This window comes from Pelodiscus sinensis, chromosome 2 (genome assembly GCF_049634645.1).
Source record: "Pelodiscus sinensis isolate JC-2024 chromosome 2, ASM4963464v1, whole genome shotgun sequence".
NCBI classification, from domain to species: Eukaryota; Metazoa; Chordata; order Testudines; family Trionychidae; genus Pelodiscus; species Pelodiscus sinensis.
The window spans coordinates 164,650,517-164,666,362 of record NC_134712.1 but is presented as its reverse complement, the minus strand read 5'-3'; the positions used below and the strand labels follow the sequence as shown (position 1 = coordinate 164,666,362).

Here is a 15,846-nt window from a genome sequence, read left to right as displayed (position 1 = left end):
TTCCCCATTTCATCTTGAATGGTCCCAATATAATGTGCTACATTGTACTTAACTATGACATGCTGATTATCTTTCCCAGACTTAAAGACTAGCTGTGTGTTGCTCAAAAGTGTGACTCTTCCAACAACAGGAGTTGGGCTGATAAATGAGCCTGACCATATCAGTTCTCCTAGCCTGGGACCAATATGACAAATATTCATAGTTGTTGGACCATTGTAAATATAATTACTTCTAACTAAAGATCATCTTGCCTTGAATATCAAGCTATTTGTCTTTCTCCTTCAAGGTTATGAATTCTCAACACTGGATGATATTATTGAGCTCATGGACAGGCAGGAGGGGAAAAAACCCTAAAGAAATCTGGCAACCACATGAGATGGTCAGTAATCAACACATTTCTGGAAAGCCATTGGGAAAGGGAATACAGTATTTTGCAAACCAGTGTAAGATGAGCAGTTGGTTACTTCTGAATTGTATGGATGATGAAGAGTGAATTTTATTTACCAGACTAGAGGTTTAGTCCCTTTTAAATACACTGTTAAAATGAATAAAACTCAGACAGTAGCCGAGATCTGGATTAGGGTTGTTTAGCAAATGCCAATACAATATAGTTACAATGCATGAACTATCTATTCATTAGCAAAATGAAGTAGCAAACCTAGATATTCTAGTTCAGATGTTTTTATTTCAGTGTATGGAAAGACCAAAGGGGTGAGGGATGACATGCAGGATCCTTTCCTGGGGTTAATTCTGTCTTTTAGCAGCTGCTGGAGGTTTCAAGTAGTTGTTACCCACAGTGCACCAGTTCTTTTGGTTTCTTCCTAATGCACCTGACCTCTTTAAATCAACAGCTGTGGCATGGGCTGTGCCTAATGGAAACCATATGTAGGAATTAAATGATTGTGTAAGAAGTCAGGTTCCTGTCTTTGTTGTTGGTGGTGCAACACAAGTAGGGGAGAGGAAGCTACTACTATGACTGTCCTCTACTTCATTCAAGATCAGCAGGTATGCTAGAGTACATATGCTGATAGATTTGTAAAAGCAGGGCTTTTAAATGTAGTTGAAATGCAGCCCACTTCATTCTCAATTGTTATATTGCAGTTACTTGCCAGTACTTACTTACAGTGTCTCCAAAACACTCTCTATTCTCTGGGTTTGGAGGAAAAAAAAAAGATTTCAAGGAAAGAGGGTGTGTGAAGGAAAAATGAATAAGGCATGAACTGTTAATGCTCCCTTAAAATGAACATATGTATCAGAAAAAATGAAAATGGACTATTACAATTAAAGGGGAAGTATTGGCAGAATTGTACAGGGAAATACAGGGACCTTTAAGAATCCTCCTGATTCCCAAAAACAAATTGAAGTGTTTTAAAAAAATTCCTAGTTTGTCCTCAAACACTATGTGAGAGCCCTTTCCCCAGGATCCTGAATACCGGAGGATTGAATCCTTGCACTATGGTGTTCACCTGTTCTGACTCAAGAACAAATAATGGCTCTCTCAAGTCCTTTTGAAGCTACAGCTGGAACAGAGTGTACATCTTGTCACCTTTAAAAAGAGAATGCAAAGGTGGTGAGATGTAAATATCCAAAGTACTTAAACCTGGGGTTTTCAGAGGGGACTATGGAAGCTAGTTGTCCAGTTCTCAGTGGCTGAACTTCCTAAGCCTCCTCTTGGAAATTCCAGTGGGAATGAGCACAGGTTGGAAATGAGTGGAACTGTTCTGCATGTAAGTACAGGATATAACATGAAGTTATACATGGAAATGAGAGGAACAGTATAGTGGGGGGGGGGGGTTAGTCTGGAGTTAGATTTCCTAAACCATTTCATTCTAAGAAGGCTTCAATACCTTTTGTATCTGTGGATATGAAAGAGTCAACTGACAGAGAGGCTTGACCTTTGAATTGCAATATTCATATTCTCACAATTCTTCACAGTTTAGGCTGGATGGGATTTTTTTACTCACTATCACCACTGTATGTCTCAGAAGTGCCTATCTCTCTTTCCTTCTACTCCTGCACCCTGAAATAAAAAGGATATCCATCAGCTTCTGTTATTTATCTTGGTCTTGCGCTGGTTTTCTCAGGCTTCTGTGTGTCATGCTGATGAATTTAACTTCTTTCTCTACTGTTCAAAGTAATGTTTCTCTAGGTTATTCCTCTCACCAGATGGTGACCATGTTATTACTTCACATGGAAGCTAGGCTGATGGTATCCTTAGAGGATGTATTTAAAAAGTTCATTTTCTTTCTTGCCCTGTTTGATGCTTTAAATTGGTATGCTTTTAGAATTTTTAAGGTTGTAATAAATTCTAATACTTCTGAACATTTTCAGTAGGCATTTACTTAGGAATGAACTGAATTTATCAGTAGGTGTTGTACATTTCCATGTCTCTGCTGTATAGAGGAGGACAGACATGACGCCAGTGTAAAAAAAAATATTTTTGCATCACTGCTAATCGTGCTAATTTTCCAAATCTTTTCAAGATTATGAAAGTGCAATTATTCTTTTTGCCAGCCATATTTTATTTTTGTAAAACAGTGATTTCTCTCCCCAACCTAGATCTCATTATCTTTCCTTGTAAAGATAGTTGATTAGAGGAGTTGGCCACTGATTTACTTCCCCTAAAAAGACGAAACCACCTATAATTTTGTTTGCCTGAAAATGTGACTAGTCACCTAGACTTAGAAAGCGAATCAGCTGTCCAGATTTGAGGTTCCTAATAATAACGCTGTTTATTGGAGAGGGTCTTTAAAAAAAATCATAGCACATACAAGATACAACAATGTGATATTCTGGAACAGTAAACAGTTTTGTAAAATCTTTATTTTGTGTTTTTACCATATACACAAATAAAAAATAATGAAATGAACAATACCAGGACTGAGCTCTGTGCTAGAGGAATAATTGGATGGTAAGATGGTCCATTTAACTGAAATTGTCCATTTGTGACACAACTGAATGGATATAATAATACACAACCAATCAAATCCTCAAGTGCCCATGATGTGCAAAAGCAACTGTCTTCGTTTTCACCCCTCCTGTGTGTTGGTGCTTTCCACACATGAATGGTACACTGGAATATTCTGACCATCCCTGAGTCGCAAGGTGACATCTTGGAGACGCCAGCTGATACAAACCAAAAGAGCATTTGACTAATCGATAGATTTCATACTGTGATGATGTCAAGTATAAAAACACTAAACAGCAAGAGCCAAATCATTAGTGCAATTAAATGTGCTTAAGGAAGATTTGCAGATGCGAATCTCTAAAAAGACAGTTTCCTTAATTGCTTAACGGACCAGGGGACTACAGATCATGCTTCTGTTACCATCTGCTGCAGTACCAATAAAATCCTGGCAGGGTGATGGTTAGAGTTTTGGTTTTGTTTTATGATTTCACCTGTCGTCCTCTTTTTACAGTCAGCCATTTCTGCCTATCAGGACTGAGGTTGAGTAGTCTTTCTCTAGTTGCTGACATTGGATGTAGATCACATGGCTAAAGAATTATCCTAGTAAAGGAGGCTCGGACATCACGTTGTTACGGAATATGATTGTAGACACGAGTTATGCAAAGAGAACAAAAAGGTTCATTTAGAGAAAAAGCTGCTCTTTTTGAATACTCAGAAGTGCAACTTCTGCTCTTCCACGTTCTGTTCCAAGCCCACTTTCTCTGCAGACTATTGATATTTATCTGCCAACCACTAAGCACGTTCTTCTTTCAGCACATGTCACTGTGGGAAGCACACGCACCTGTGCGCTCTCGACTGGAGAATGCGAATCAGCATCCATGGGCTTGCACTGAGGGGAAAACCTCAGACTTCGGTTGGCCTAATTGTGCCATTAAAGCAAGTAGAAGAGCTGTCCAGAAAACAAGAACTCCATTTTGGGGGGAAAATGCATAGGGTTTCAGCATCTGTTTCCATTTCAATGCAGAACAGAATTTCAAAATTTTGACAGAGAAAAAGAAAAGCACAAAATAGCCAGGTTAGGGCAGGCATCTGGATAAATCGGTTAGATCAGGGACTGGAATTGGGTCTACCACATCTATATGAGTGCCCTGGTTCCTGGCTATAGTGGGTGGTTTGTGCTTTCTGATTTTGACCAGAAATTTTATCTTGGGTCTGGGAAATGTTTCTGATACAGTTAAATAAAGTTTTCTGCAAATACCTTAGGTTTCAATCCATCGGCATTTTCTGGCAGAAAAAAAAAACATGTTGTGTACTGTCAAAGTTCCTGAGCAGCTCTAGTCAGCAGCAGCCATTGACTTAAGTGAGAATGGTACCAGGTCAATGCTGACCACAGGATTGAAAACCCCAGACATGGCAATACAATGAACTTGCTGCATCTTTGTTTGAAGAATCTGGAGTGTGGTCCCTCAAGGTCAAATTTTCAAATATTCTCATTTTCAAAAGTGACATTGGACACTTTAGGGCCTAACTATCATCTATGAGAGTGACCTAAGCTCTTCTGTATGTCAGTTTTGCAAACAAGACTTAGACTCCTCAATCACTTCTGCAAATTTGACTCCCAGGGTCTTGTCTTCACTGTTTCTCTTTCTAGATTCTAAACTGTAAAAGCTTGTCTGCACATTATCAAGAATCTGTCAGGTACCTCAATTATAATACTGCTATTTCTAACAATGGCTTATGCTGTTGTAGTTTATGGATGAGATCTAACTGTTTGAATCACTCAATGATCTGGTTCAGACACACATTTATGTCTCGTCTATTACAAAATGGAACTATCAGGAACCAACTATATTGCTGCCGTACATTTTGCCAGAAGTGAATACAAAAAGGGACACATTTGTGCCCAAACACTTTTGATAAAGTCTGACTGGCATGAATGTTTGTGGGAAATCTATTTTAAGCTTGCACGTGGCTTAAAATTCAGAGTGCATTTTAAATTTACCTATCCTAAGACTACCCCAAACAAACTGGAGTGTAAACGTATGGTGCAGCATCATGTCACATGTTGTCTGTGTTTACTCTGCTACTAAACACTAAAAGTCCCCTAGATCGAAGTGCAGAACCAGGATCCATGAAAATAGCTAGCACACTGCAGATTTACTCCCCAGCTTACTGCATACTGTTTAGCTAAGCTCTTAGGTTCTTCTATCCCCCATCACCCTAGAACCCCCGTGCCTCACAATAGCCTGTGATATACACAAGTACTATTATAGCCTTTTTACAGAAGGGGAACTGAGGCACACACGGACTAAGTATGTGGCAGAGGAGAGATTTGATCCCTGGTCTCCCTAGTGTTAGGCTCGTACCCTAACCAATGACTTCTAAATTTAGTTTCTACATGAATTTTCATCTCTTCTGAATGCAATCATGTAACACAGACACTCCCATATTGCCCCATGGAGCTAAGCCAAGCTCCTTTGGTTTGGGGGATTTAACCACAAGATGCAGGGAAAACTGAATTAACAAATGCCTTCTACTGACTTTCAAAGACAAACCAATATGAAAATTGTAGACTGTTCACCAATTGTTCCATCTGCAACAGAGATAAAACTTGCAGAATAAATTACTAGTTCCCAATTATTCTCTTAGTTCTAGAAATCAGTTTGGTCTTGAGAGAGAGGGGTGTAGGGCAGTGTTCCTTCTAAGCTGCTGAGCAGCAGAGCTTCACAGGTGATTAATCAGCCCTGCCCAGTCAGTCAGTCAGCTCAGAGCATGAAGCTCTGAGCCTCTGACTGGGAGGGGCTGATTAATCACCTATGAAGCAGTGCTGCTTAGGGGGAATCACTGGTTTAATATTGAAATCCCCACATCCATAAAACAGTTGAGTAGAGCAGAAAGGAATTCCCACTGCAGCCCAATTCAACCTTTCTTTGAACAAAAGCAGTCTATACTAACCAGGTAATTGCAAGGGCGCCATTTCGGGAGGGGAGGGGGCAGCAGTCGTGCGCTCCAGGATGTGGCTAGCTTTTCATCCCATTCCCCGGCCAGGTGTGAGAGGCATGCTCGGAATGCAAGCACTTCCCCTCACTCCTTTAGCGTCCGGGAATGGGATGAAAAGCTAGCCGTGTCCTGGAGAGCACTGTTGCTACCTCCCCTACCCTCCCAAAATGGTGCCCTTGGGTAACTGACGAAAGTGACATAATCCTTAGGTCACCTCATTGGTATGCATGTCTGTGCTGCCTCTGGCATTGAGCCTCCCAACCCTGGAAAACGTGTGTGGCAGTGGAGCTCAAGCTACCACATTGAAGCTAGCACAATGGATATTGCCACTCTGCTAGCAGCTCTGCTCTCAAGCCCACTTGACCCTCTGGGTTTGAGCTCAGGTGGTGAGCACGTCTCCACAAGAGCTGCAATGCCCACAGCACACGAACTGTTCACCAGTGCTGCAAGGCTCACTCCCAGGAATTGCTATGGTCTGAGAACAGCAGAAGATCTCACAGGCCTATTAACTAAGGACAACCACTGTTAAACACAATGTCCAACTATCTTAGCATTTTCTCTGTGTGAGAGGGAGGGGAAAAAAAGGGCTAAATTGAACCCAGTGGGCCAATTATGCACTCCATACCGGGTTACAGTTAACCAGGGACAGTTTTCAGCACAAAGTTCTTGGTCTAATGTCCTCATACAGTATTCAATAGATGCTGCATGTAAATTATTAAATAGATATACTGTCATTTTCATGAGCATGTGAACACACCATTTCATAAGCTCTTCAAAGGCAGAAGAGCTTTTTCCTTCTTTCCATAATCTCAGCAATTTTGATTACTATAAACCTGCTTCCCCCCAATGACACTTTTATTCATACTCACCACTTAAGTGAGAGGTCTCTTACTGAACTGGTATGGAGATACCCAGCTGACTTTGTTCCAGATACTGGTATTTTTAACTGCAGATATAGAAGGTAGTTTGACACTTTCAATGACTGATGTTAGCAAAATGAATGTCTTGGTCCTTCTTTTAGTCAATATGATAAAACTGAATCACTCCCACAATTTTAACATAGCTACACATCAGCATTTCAGCACTTTGGAGAGTTTCACTAAACGTTTTAATGGATCTGTGTATTAATTTAGTCATACACAAATTGGTATAAAATAATTCTACATTATGACTGCAACTGTTTAAAGAAAGTCACTCTCAAATATCTGAGCTTAAAACCATTTTTTGCAAAGTGCTAGGAGATCCATTGATGACAAAAGTTTATTACATCAAATACAAACACAAAGGCTAGTATATTCAAAACCACACTATTAAATTAATGGGAATTGGGGGTATTCAAAACCTGCAGCAGCACTGAAAATTCTACAGTTAAAATACTCTAACAATGAATTAGGCTACATCTGCATTTGCTAAAACATTCAATATGTCTGGAAAAAAATGTTTTATGTCTATTTTTGACAGACCACTAGAAATAGCAATGCTAAGCCTTCTCAAGAAGGTTTATCTGTCAGGGGTTGGGCATGCTCTAGAGGAGGTACAAAAGCCCTTGCACCATGTGAGAAGCTTTGTCATGCTGTAACAAACTACTTTTGCTGATTAGGATCATTAACTGGTTTTGTTTCCCCAATGAAATAATGCTCCTCATTATAGAGGTCACTGAGTGAAATGGTGGATAAGAAAGCAGTTGGTTGGTCAGAGGAATGAATGTGACTTCATCCTGAGTTATCCAAATCTTCGTAATATTCTTAAAGGTGAATGAATTGGAGGTTGATGGATCCCCCTTGTAATCTATATAAAGAAAGCTTGACTTTTTTTGGTCTGTGCTTTTTATATTTGAAATTGAAGTCTTGCCACTGGAGAAAAAGGAAATCCATAACATCACAGATATCATGCAAATGGATCCTGACTTTTCACTGAAAAGAAAAGGGAATTTCATTCAGTCTGTTTATAACTTGCTTTTTTTTCCCTTGGTTAACATCTTTTAACTCAAATGCCTTACAGCCAGCTGGAAAAAAGAAATCTGTCAAAGATTCAACGCCTTTCATTAATGGCTCTTTTCATTAATAGCTTTGAAAGCTCTTAGGGTGCATCTGAAACCACCTACAAACTTAGGAAAGATCAGACTACATGCCCTTTACTTTCACTTTTGTTTTATTTTGTTAAGTCACTGGCTCTCTACACTAGTGGTTCTCAACCAGGATACGTGTACTGCTAGAAGGTATGCAGAGCTCTTCTAAGGGGAATATCAACTTATCTAGATATTTGGCTAGTTTTACAAAAGGCTAGATTTAAAAAAAAAAAAAAAAAGAAAAACCACCACTAGCAAAGTCAGTACAGATTGAACCTCTCTAGACTAGGACTCTGGTTTGGCAATATCTGTGGTCTGGCAGGACCACAAATGTTGCCAGACCAGAGAGCTCCTGGACCAGAGAGCCCCAGAGGCTGGCAGCGGGGAGCAGCTGGCTATGGAGCCTCAGCAGCCCCAGGTCTGGCCGTAGAGCCTGGCTTCCTGGGGCAGTGGAGCCCCAGAGGCCCCCAGGAAAGGTAGAGCTTGGGGCTGGGAGCCCAGTGGTTCAAGGAAAGGGGAGCCTCATGATTGGCTGACAGAGCCCAGAGTCCATCAGCAGAGGTGCCGACCTCGCTGGTTTGGCAAACTCTCGTCTTCTGAACCAATCCGGTCCCAAGGGTGCTGGGCCAGAGAGGTCCAACCTGTACAAACTAAAATTTCGTACAATGACTTGCTTTATATTGTGCTAGACAATGAAATGCAAGGACAATATTTGTATTCTGATTCATTTTATAATTATATGGTATCAATGAGAAAACAAGCAATCTTTCAGTAATAGAGCCTTGTTGCACTTTTGTATTCCTATATCTGATTTTGTAAGCGAGTAGACTCTAAGTTGCAAAACAAATCAGATTGAATGTGTTACAACAGCTTGAAAAGGTTGAGAGCCACGGATCTACACTGACGTAAAACTCTAAAGCAGACACAGTGGCCTTTAGCTTCCTAGCTTCATGTTGCTTCAAATGAGTGTAAGCTGTGCTGGTGCTAGTCATGCTCTATAGTTGTGCAACATGGCTACATCAGAACTCACATCTTCAAAAGCACCCTAAGTAACTTATGTACATTGAAAGTCAGTTGCTTGTAGATACCTAAGTGATGTAAGTGCTTTTGAAAATTGTATCCTCTGACGTTATAAGTGGCATAGCTACTCCTGGAGCTAAAACCCCCAAGGTAGGTAAGGACTTAAGTAAAAATAAAAAACAAGCAAAAAAAATCCGTTTGTAGGGTATGGTGAACCCTTTATACCTCACAAAAAAGCAACAGTGGGTGCACTGCACACACCATTTCTTTTCCTTTAAGAAACTAATTACGACAATAGGAAGGAGTAATTCTTGCTATTTCCTTCACTACCAAATATTGAGATACTTCAGTGCCTTTGAAAATTTCACCCTAAGGGTACGTCTACACTAGCCCCCAGATCGATTTAGGGAGGCTGAGGGTGACCGGAATTGCAAATCAAGCCTGGGATTTAAATATCCCACGCTTGATTTGCATGTTCCTGGCTGGTCACCATTTTAGAAATTGACTAGCCCGAAGTAACTCCCCACATCTACACGCAGCGGTGAAACGGGATTCTGGAATAAAGCCCCTAAATCGAATTAGGTGGTATTCCTCGTGGAATGAGGTTTACCACCTAATTCGATTTAGGGGCTTTATTCCAGAATCCCGTTTCACTGCCGCGCATAGACGCGGGCAGTTATTTCGAGCTAGTCAATTTCTAAAAATGGCAACTGGCCGGGACCATGCAAATCAAGCGCGGAATATTTAAATCCCGGGCTTGATTGGTAATTCCGGTTGCCCTCATTAGCCTCCCTAGATCGATCTAGGGAGCTAGTGTAGACGTACCCATAGTGGGTAATGAGCACTAATCCTATGGGACCTGTGACCTAAATCACTTTAGTTGCTCTTGAAAAAAATCTCTCCCTTGTTCTCCTCTCCACCCTTACTATCCACTTACAGAAGAATTTTAAGAGCCACGTGTAACCGGCAGGCAGGCTCACTGATCTTACCTGTGCTCCTTCCATGTCCACACGATTATTCTTGTCTGTCAGTCTGATGTAGTGGACTTTAAGAGGGGGAGCCCCCAGTGCTTCTAGGGCTGCAGGATCATTCTTAAGCTGCTCAATAGCCAGCTGATAATATTGCATCCTTGCAAAATTTTCTAGATAAAAGAAACAGACCATTTTGGAAAGAAGTCATTGCCCCCATCGCTATATTTACCTGCACAGCTGCAGGTACCAGTGATCCCAGCTCCCATCGTGGATCGCTGTTCCTGGCCAATGGGAGCCACAGGAAGTGGTGTCCTGATCTGCCCCACTTTCCAGTGCTCCTATTGGCCACGAACGACAACCTGCAGCCAATGGGAGCTGTGATTGCCACAGCCATACAAGTAAATATAGTCCTAGGTTTTCCTTGCTCTTCAGTCATCTTAGCACATGAAGATGAGGAAAGGAAACCAGAACTTCAATGAGTCCTCTTGAACTGCACAGGTGCTTAGCTCTCCTGAGTTAACAACAAGCCTTTAAAGTTAGAGAAATGAAGCTGTATTAGCTTGCAAGTCAATGTAGTAGCTTCAGTTTCTGTTTGACGCTAATGAAGAGAGAAAATCTCATTAAAGGCTGTGCTTTAGTGATTAAAAGCCCAATTGGTCTATAATCAAAATATCAAACATTATGTGGTTATCAATGTCACACCGATGCAATGGTCCTTAATAGGTTATACATATTGAATTTGCATGCTGCACTGGAACAAGGATTTTAATGATTATCAATAGCCACATAAATTAATTGGATTGTTCAGCTAATACATTTACTTTCTTTAGCAGAGAGAGAGTGAAAACAAGTCCTTAGCTTTTCAAATCAATGTCAAACTATGTGAAACTATGTTAAGAGAAAATGCTAATATCCCTGTTAAATCCAGACACTCTATTTTAAAAATACGTCAGGCTTCTAAATTGGCCTGAGCTGCAATTCAGAACTAAAGGGTGTGAGTTGTCTGAAATATGAGGTGGCTTTTCAACACTGTCCAATTTGTTATTAAAATGTCAAATTAAGGAAAAGTTTAATCTACTGAGAGCTTCAGAAAGGGGTTTGACCACCCCTTTCTGGCTATGTCCTCCGATCTAAGGCTAGGCAAAAAGCAATATGAAATGATAGTAGATCCTCAAAGTTATGAACTCCAGAGTTACGAACTGATCAACCCCACACCTCATTTGGAACTAAATACAGCCAGGCAACAGCCGAGACCAAAAAATAAATACTGTACAGTACTGTGTTAAATAGAAACTACTAAAAATAAGGAGAAGTTTTAAAAAAAATATTTGACAAGGTAAAGAGACTGTTTCTGTGCTTGGTTCATGTAAATTAAGAAGGTTAAAAACAGCATTTTCCTTCTGCACAGTTCAGTTTCAAAGCTGCATTGTCAGTGTTCAGTTGTAAACTTTTGAAAGAACTGTAATGTTTTGTTCAGAGTTACAAATGTTTCAGAATTATGAACAACTTCCATCCCCGAGGTGTTCAGAACTCTGAGGTTCTACTAAACAAGGGAAAGGCCCGGGAGGGGTAGCGCATTAAATAAGTGGAATCAAAGTCTGTTGCTTCAGGACTGCTAAATGTCTGGAAGTCACTAAAAAAGAGAATCAATTGCTTGAACTAATTCCATGAATAATTCTCGGCCAGTTAAATTCAGCAAGGAGATCTGTTTGTTGTCTAATTGACAGCATCATTTCTCTAGGCTTCTGTCTAAGGCCCCAATGAGCACTCTTAACTGCTGTAGATTGCAATAGAGTCTGATGCTCAGCACCTCAAAAGATCTATTTTGAGGGAACAGCACCATAAACTGGATGGTGTTACAAACTGATCAGAATTCTAACAGGTTCATGTTTTCCTATTTAAGCGGTGGTCTCCCGTCTCCTACCCCACATCTCCCAGACATGGCCATTTATTTCTAGACTCACCCTACATCTGTTTTGTTCAATGAATCCTTCTGAGACTAAAGCAACCATGCTTTAGAGAGAATTAATACGGGAGTTAAATAAAGCCAGGTCTGTAAAATGAGGGCAGATGTGATTAATAAAGCTCTTAAAGCTCTGCTGCTCTTCCTCATCCATGTTTATCAGAATCTGAACTATTCTTATTTGTCAGCTGTACAAAGGGGAGTGATGTGGCGAGGGGAAATAAGGTTGCTAACAGCAACAGGACTTACTTTGCATAAGATAATACATCATAGCACATCCCCCACCACTGAGCAGTCCCAGATAAATAGCCATTTGTTGTAGTTTTCTTAAGGAGGCTGGCATCTTTCCACCTACAAAGAGAGAGAGACCAACATTTACTTTAGCAGGAAAACTAAAAGGTGTGGTTGGTTTTTTTGGTTGTGTGCTTTTTTGCCCAAAGTTCTTTCAATATCCCAACAAAATAAGTCTGAATGAATCACTGCATGCAGCAATCAAGCTCTCTCTGGGGCCCCACAGTGTATCCAGAGGAAATCCATGATGAGAACTGGGCACCTACAGGGGCCAGAACATATTTATTCACTTCCTTTAGCAGTGCCACCACTTCAGGGAGGTCATTTTTTTCTCGGCAATTAGTGGAGTGGCTGATGGCCAAAAACTTAGCATATTGTTCTCACAGCTTCCCTTACATACTCAGTAGCACAGTGCAAGTATTCAGGGTTGAGGGGCCAGATTTATCCCTAGTGTAACTCCTCTAAAATAATTATGGCTTGCACTGGAGTCCATTTAGCCTGAAAACCTAAGCTACAGAGCCAAGCTATAGCACTGCTAGTAAACATAATGCTGATGAGGTTTTGTTTTTTTTAAGTCTCTGGTAAACAAGAAGATTCTTGCAATCCTATTTTCTTTTAATCCTTCCCCTTTCACCATCCTGCCCATTTACTGACTCTTTGTTGTTGCATCCAACTGTCTGAATGACACAGCAGTGTAACAACTATCTCCTAAAGAGTCAACCAAGTAGAAGATCTATGGCTTTGGCTACCAAAAGGTAGTGCTAAAACAGATGACCAAGAGAATCCCATCTAACACTCTTCCTCATGTTACTCTTTCTGCGCAGGTTGTGGCAGGATGGGCCATAAACAAGCATCTGAATAGCTGTTTTCTGAAACATTTCTATCACAAAAATGGGATAATGGACTCTTGGGTGGGGAGTCATGTCAGACATCAAACATAGTCCTGTTGACTGAAGAGTGCAGATGTCTGGAGTTAGGCTCAGCGTTGCTACTGGATTAGTGGCCTTCAAGGTTTCAAACCCAAACCTTTGCCCTGCTGACACTATGCAAATGGGCTGCTTAGGTAATGCTGTTTAATGAAGCGCAGCACAAAGCCAATTACAGAAATATGAACTAAGCAAAACCACTTAGTACAATTTATGGGAGTGGCCAGAATATCTCCTACATATGAATTAGTCAGGCCTCAGGAATCACAGTTTAAGAGGGTGGAGTGACAAACAAAGGAAGGCTTTCCCATAATGCTACACACCAGTACATGACATCAGCATTGTGTCTAGAACATTCCACCATGATGCCTCAGAGATTGACTAATTGCCTGAGTTTCCCTTTCCTACCCTCTCAAGTTTTCTAGCTGAGGGAAAAAGAGGGATTTAATAATTAATCCAGATATAACTTTTGTCTATTGCTTAATGTGCATAAGCAACTTTTAACATTGTGTCGTATCATTTTAAAGTCTTCTCTGAAACCAGATTGATGAAATCAGAATAATACGTAATACTTTCATAGCCCCAGAACTCCTGGAAATTTAATCCTCTGAATACCCCTCTTCAGTAGGCAAGTAAGTTGCAACATCTGTAAAACGGTGATCAGAGGCAGAAAGATCAGGGAACGTTAAGTCCACACAAGGACCCAGTTTCAGAGCAAAGAATAGGCCCCAGATCGGCACTCAGACCATTAGACTATTGGAGCATGACAACCCTCACTAACCTACTGTCTTTAATCTGGAAAGCTGATCATGTGTAACATGCTGCAACCTGAGGCATTTATGTCCCTTTCAAGACCATGGCCTAGAACTGCCAGGCATAATTTTCTTCTTGCAGTGACATTCAAGGTAATAGTACACAAATGTCTGTGCCCAGGGGCAGACAGCTTGCTGAGGAAAACAGAGAAAAACTGAAATCTAGCATCAGTGAAATGTGAATTATCTAGTAAGAAGGTGGAATCAAAGGATCTGCTGCTTGCAACCAAATTGTCTGTGATTCTTTAGTTATCACAGTCTGATCAATGCTCAGACAAGCATGATGGAGGGGGAGAGGCATCTATGTCAATTAACAAGATGCTCATTACATACACATGCAATAATCTTTGCCTTTTTTTATATATCTTGTCCAGTTACGTCTCTGCCGGGTCACGGTCTGCACAAACAATAACATTTTCCCTTTTGTGCAGCATTTCCCTTTTTGCTCCCTCATGGAAGCAAGAGACTCAGCTGCTTAAATATCACTTATAAATGTAAAAACGAGCTTTACACGTAGTTTGTCAGAGTGAATTATGAACTCAATAGCTACTGCAGTGCTCTCAATCACACTATCTAAGGAACTTCTATGCCCGCCCCTTCCTCCCTCCATGGGCAGAGTGTCTGAACACTTGGCAATCTTTAATGGATTTATCCTCACGACATCCCTCCACAGCTGGGAAGAGCTCCTACCCCCCCTTTACATAAGGGAAACCAAGGCACATAGGGAGACTTGGCCAAGTCTCACAGGATCTGTGGCACAGCATGGCTTCCCAACTCTTAGTTGAGGACCCTAACCCATCCTCCCTAACCCATCCTCCCACGTCTTGTCTGCTGTGACGATATATCATTGGGACAGAAGTTACAGTAGGAGATTCAAAAAGCCAAAGATAATTATTTTAATGCATTTTAACAATAAGTCTCTCAAGAGCTGAAAAGCAAACTCCTGATTTTTCTCTTCCCCCAGTTAGCATTGCATTTGTCAGTTACCATCTACACTATAAGTGAATTAAACAGTAACTTTCTTGTTGTGTGGTTAGCTGATGAATGGTGTGACCAGAGCATGCACATACAACAGGACTTTCAGAGATAAGTTTTTAATAGCAATGTATGGACTTGTTTGTACAGCAAACTACACCCTGCTGTGCCCTTGTTCTGTGGTTAAGGTGTAAATTTTCATGGAATTTTAGTACTTCACCTGGGGTTAATTTCCTTCCCTTAATTGGGATGGCCACCAATGAACTATAGGGCTAAAAGAATCCATCAAAACATTTAACTCCCTTAAACAAGCAACAACTAGTGACTTTTTAAGTCTGACCTATAAAATACAAGTTGAGAAATAGGATTGGGGTTCCCAAACATGCTTTAAGGTATGGATATTTTCATGTTGGTTCTGCTGTATTTGCCATTTCATCTGGTTTTTGCAAACATTAATGTTTGCATTAATGAAAGGGGGAGGGGGAGAGCATGCATTGTGGAGACTAGCGAACAAGTTGGGAACCCTGCTGTCTGGAAAGGAATCTGAGAGGAAATGTACCTGTCATTCACAACACAGGGAGTCATAGTAACAAGGGGTAAACAATGAGGTTTCAGAAAATCAGAGCAGGCCTTATAAACACAGCAACCAGAATTCAGGATATTGGCAACTTAGTAATTTTACTTCTCTTTACCAGCCATTTTCTATAAAGATGTGTTTGCAGCTAGAGTGTGAACCTGTTAGACTGCTAAAATAGCAAGCAAGTTAGCTTGTGAAAAATAAGCAGAGATTTCTTCACAACTGATAGTTTCTTCTGTGAACTTTTGCTTTTAAATGACGAGAGGGGGGTGCGAACAGCTTTGCAGGTTGACATAATGCACATGAAAGAATGCCAAATCTGCAGTATCAAAAGA

The 15,846-nt window shown here is 40.7% G+C and overlaps 1 protein-coding gene across 1 annotated transcript in view; it reads right to left on the bottom strand.

The window, feature by feature from the left end:
• Positions 1 to 2,785: 2,785 nt before the first annotated feature.
• COA1 (cytochrome c oxidase assembly factor 1) overlaps positions 2,786 to 15,846 on the bottom strand; it is a 65,973-nt gene continuing 52,912 nt past the window's right edge. Inside the window, exons 4-7 of the mRNA XM_075919830.1 lie at positions 12,180 to 12,281; positions 9,986 to 10,137; positions 6,778 to 6,854; positions 2,786 to 3,126 (exon numbers count right to left, since the gene is read on the bottom strand). Of these exons, the coding sequence (XP_075775945.1) occupies positions 3,030 to 3,126; positions 6,778 to 6,854; positions 9,986 to 10,137; positions 12,180 to 12,281 (428 nt within the window). The 3' untranslated portion in view covers positions 2,786 to 3,029. The remainder of the gene's footprint in view (positions 3,127 to 6,777; positions 6,855 to 9,985; positions 10,138 to 12,179; positions 12,282 to 15,846) is intronic.